The 4,199-nt window shown below is 48.3% G+C and overlaps 1 protein-coding gene across 6 annotated transcripts in view; it reads left to right on the plus strand.

Annotated features, from left to right (window-relative positions):
• Window positions 1–3,407: 3,407 nt before the first annotated feature.
• CCDC117 (coiled-coil domain containing 117) overlaps window positions 3,408–4,199 on the plus strand; it is an 11,679-nt gene continuing 10,887 nt past the window's right edge. For 3 of the 6 annotated variants that reach the window (XM_007461150.1, XM_007461153.1, XM_007461149.1), the window contains exon 1: window positions 3,583–3,764. In XM_007461150.1, the coding sequence (XP_007461212.1) occupies window positions 3,583–3,764 (182 nt within the window). Of the gene's footprint in view, window positions 3,765–4,199 lie in introns of all 6 variants that reach the window. The other 3 variants (XM_007461152.1, XM_007461151.1, XM_007461154.1) reach the window with 3 other exon arrangements.

Consider the following 4,199-nt stretch of genomic DNA (forward strand, 5'->3'; position numbering starts at 1 on the left):
TCTGGTGACAGCACATTCCTAGTTCATAGATGGCCATCTTTCTGCTGTGTCCTCACATGGTAGAAGGGGCAGGGGAGCTTCGCAGTGTCTCTTTATAAGGGCATTTGTGAGGGTTCCACCCTCATGACCTAATCACCTCCCAGAGGCCTAATACTATCCTAATACTATCATATTGGGGGTCAGGATTTCAACACATGAATTTGGGGGGACACAAACATTCAGTCCATTGTACCTCATCAATTGTTTATTTCAAAAACATTTATCCTTTATGGCCTAATAAATAGTACATATTCATCGGAAAAGAATAAAAACTTATACCCAGAAAGTGTAAGTTCTGGTATTGCCATCAACATTTTGGTTTGGTGTCTTTTCTTCCAGAGGGGATGAAGCCTAATATTTTTGTATTAACATCCTGACTAGGTTGTTTCTTGCTAAGCTCTAGTAACTAACGACTATTAATTATGTAGACAAATTACTCACCCTCTCTAAGTTTGGTTTTGCTGTCTTTATATAGAGTCATATGAGTATCTGTGGTCTAGTTGCGATAGTGCAGAGCTCTTATGTGTGCATTGGACACTAGCACACAGGTACATGAGTGTGCACATACACACAAATAAAAAAAGACTGGAAGGATATTCATAATAATCATGCCTCTAATGGGATGCTATTAAGGCGATTTTTATTTGCTTCTGTAACCTTTTATCACCACTTCAACTAATTTTTTACTAAGAACCTCTGTTAGTTTAGTTTAGTTTAGTTTAGTTTTGTTTTTTGCAGTACGCGGGTCTCTCACTGTTGTGGCCTCTCCCGTTGCGGAAAACAGGCTCCGCACGCGCAGGCTCAGCGGCCATGGCTCACGGGCCCAGCCGCTCCGCGGCATGTGGGATCTTCCCGGACCGGAGCACGAACCCGCGTCCCCTGCATCGGCAGGCGGACTCTCAACCACTGCGCCACCAGGGAAGGCCCTGTTTTGTTTTTTGTTTGTTTGTTTCTTTTGTTTGTTTTTTTGCGGTACGTGGGCCTCTCACTGTTGTGGCTTCTCCCATTGTGGAGCACAGGCTTCGGACGTGCAGGTTCAGTGGCCATGGCTCATGGGCCCAGCCGCTCCGCGGCATGTGGGATCTTCCCGGACCGGGGCACGAACCCGTGTCCCCTGCATTGGCAGGTGGACTCTCAACCACTGCGCCACCAGGGAAGCCCCTGTGTTAGTTTTAAAACCAGAAAACTTTTTTTTTTTAATAAAAAGATAAATAAGATTAGCCACCAGGAAAAAGGAGTCAGGAAAGGATTGTCTAAGTGTCTGTATGTCTCTGACCCACCAATCCTATGAGAGGTGAGCCAGAAGTCACCTCTAGGAGGCAGGCCTGGATTGTCACTGAAAAGAAGAGATGCTCTCAGTGGCCACTGTTAAGTTCCATAGCCACGCTCCCCAAGTTAGTGTGGGAGACAGTGCACAATGATCCTGTTTTTTTCTTCCAGGGGTCTGAAGCTCCATGTAGTCTCTCTCACACACATTATACTGAGGCTTTCACTGATTCCCCCAAAGCACTTTTTCCAGGGAATTCAATGAGATGGAGCAAAGCCTAGAAGTTTAAGGCAGGATCTAGGGTCTCAGACCTGGGGCTGAACACTGGCTCCATCACTTATAGCTGAGGGAATTGGGAACCATAACCTGCCTCAATTTCCTTATCTGTAAAATGGGGGCATAAAAGCATCCAATTTAGCATTATTATGAGGAATACTTGACTTTATCTGGGTAAAGAACACCTGCAAATAGGAAGTACCTAATAAATTATTAATTCTAATACATTGCTTGATAAGGGGCATGCAACTTAGTATAGAATTGTGAATTAAAGGATAAAAGAATGAGTTTGGATAGACATTCAAGAAATATAATTAGGTGGAAAAGAAGCTTCAGAATAATATAGAGAGTAGGACTCCCTTTTATAAATGTATATTTGTATGTCTATGTGTATATAACATCATCTGGGTGGATTTTTTTTTTTCAGGTGAGGAATGAGTTGACCATTTGTAGAAGTAACCCAGGAGAATATCTTTTATATCCAGTTGAGGTAAGTAGGGTGTTACCTTAAGGAGGCAGAACTGCATTGTAAATGTCAGTAAGAAAACTTAAACTGAATCAATCATATTACATTAGACAAAGGGGTCCATTTACTTTTTCCCAGACTACCATGAAGGCAATGAAGATGGAGAAAAATGAAGAGAAATCTGGAGGCCTTTCACGAGCCCATAGGACTTGCTAACTGATTAAATATGGGGGATGGTGAACAAAAAAGAGGCATCAATGATGATGCTTAGGGTTTTGGTTAGAAAAAGAAAAGCATCTTCTGACAGCTGAAACTGGCCTGGTACTATCAGGTGGACCCTGGTGTTCCCTGTTAAACAATTTCACAGAACATCAACATCAAACAGGGACAGAGATGTGACTTCTATGAATCAAGATAAAAGCAACACCCTTTGTAATCCTGTCTGTAACCCAATCCTAAACATTGTCCAAAGCACAAAATGACCAAACATCTCCCATCCTGGCCAATGCAAGGACTGTTGCTTCTTTACCAACTGTAGGTTTAGCCTCCCTTCATTCCCCCCACCTTCTAGAAAAGATTAGCTAAGATAACCATAGAATTATCTCTGCTTTCTGACAGTATTAAGTCCAGAGCAAAGCCCTGCTTCTTTGACCTGCCCCCAAATCCCCCTATGACACACCAAAATCCTATATGAACGCCTTTTCTAACACCCTCTTACTGAGACAGTCCCTGACTGCAGTAAGTCAATAAATCCATCTTTGGTCAATTACAGGTGTGTTCTTGGTGGTCTTTGGCTGAAGGGCATTGACTTTGGTATAAGTAACTCAGACTAGATGATGGTGCCATTTCCTGAGATGGGAAAAATGACTGTGATCAGTGGTTGTGGTGACAAATTCTGCTAGCCCTTTAGCAAGACTTTGTCTCTGGATGCCCCAGATAGAGCCTGGAAGTCTTGCCAGTCCCTCTCACAAGAGCTCTGAGGTTTTCCCTCATCCTCCATGCTGTTCCCTCTAAGGCATCATCAACTTCATTTACATTAAAACACAGAAGGAATTAGTAGCTGATTTTTACCGTGTACTATGTGCCAAGAAGTGTCCTAAGGGCTCTAGATGTTTTAATCCATTTAATTCTCCCATCGGTCTTATGAACATAGGTACTACCGTTTTCAGGTTTTACTACTGAGAAAACTGAGGTACAGAGGTTCCATAACTTGCTGAGTGAGGACTGGAACCTAGATCATATTCTAGGTTGGCCAGGGACATCGTCCAGCCCTGGAGACTCGGATAAGAAGCCATCTTCTTTGTAGTCCTCAAGGACTTCAACTCCCGGCAGACCTCGCGTCAGCAGTTCTCCACACACAACAAATCCCGGCGTGCCCCGGGCGGCTTGGGGTGGAGGGTTCTAGAAGGCGTGACGTGGGGTCGGGAGCGGGCTCAGAAGCGGGCGCCTCTTGGCAGTCGCTGTGGCAGCCGCTGCCGGGACTGGGGCCGCGGGCGGCCGGGGCCGCGGGCGCAGCCTCCTCATCTCTCCGGCCATGGCCGCGCTTGGCCGGCCTTTCAGCGGCCTCCCGCTGAGAGGCGGCTCGGACTTCCTACAGCCGCCACCGGCTTTCCCCGGCCGGGCCTCTCCGCCGGGGGCGGACGGCACCGAGCTGGCCCCGCGGTGGGAACCCCGCGCCGCCCCGAGCAGCCCGGGCGGGAGCGCGGCGCGCGGACGGTGAGGATCTCGGCGGGCGGGCGGGCAGTCGCGGGCTACTTGACCCTCCCCGCGACCTTCGGCGGGGGCTTCTCAGCCCCAGGTTGTTGATGAGGATACTGAGCCCCACAGTCGGTTACCGTAAGTCGCCTGAGGTAGCAAAGCGCGGGGGTCCGGTTCGGACCCTGGCCCTCCTGCGTCCCGGGAAGTGATGAAACGGTCCGAGCTCGTCCAGGGCGTGCGAGGAAGGGAGCCGGGTCGAGCCGGGCCTGGAACTGCCGTTGGCGCGCACTCGCCTCGCTCCCTCCAGACCGCGGCGGAGCCGCCGCTGCTGTTAACTTTCAGCGCCTCTCGGACATTGAGTTTTCTCATCCGCAACTTGGGACAGAAGTGGGTCCTCCTAGTGGGATCATAAAATAAAGTGCTTAGCCCGGTGCCTGCCCCGATACGTTTTCC

The sequence above is a fragment of the Lipotes vexillifer genome, unplaced genomic scaffold, assembly GCF_000442215.2.
Source record: "Lipotes vexillifer unplaced genomic scaffold, Lipotes_vexillifer_v1.1 scaffold691, whole genome shotgun sequence".
NCBI classification, from domain to species: Eukaryota; Metazoa; Chordata; class Mammalia; order Artiodactyla; family Lipotidae; genus Lipotes; species Lipotes vexillifer.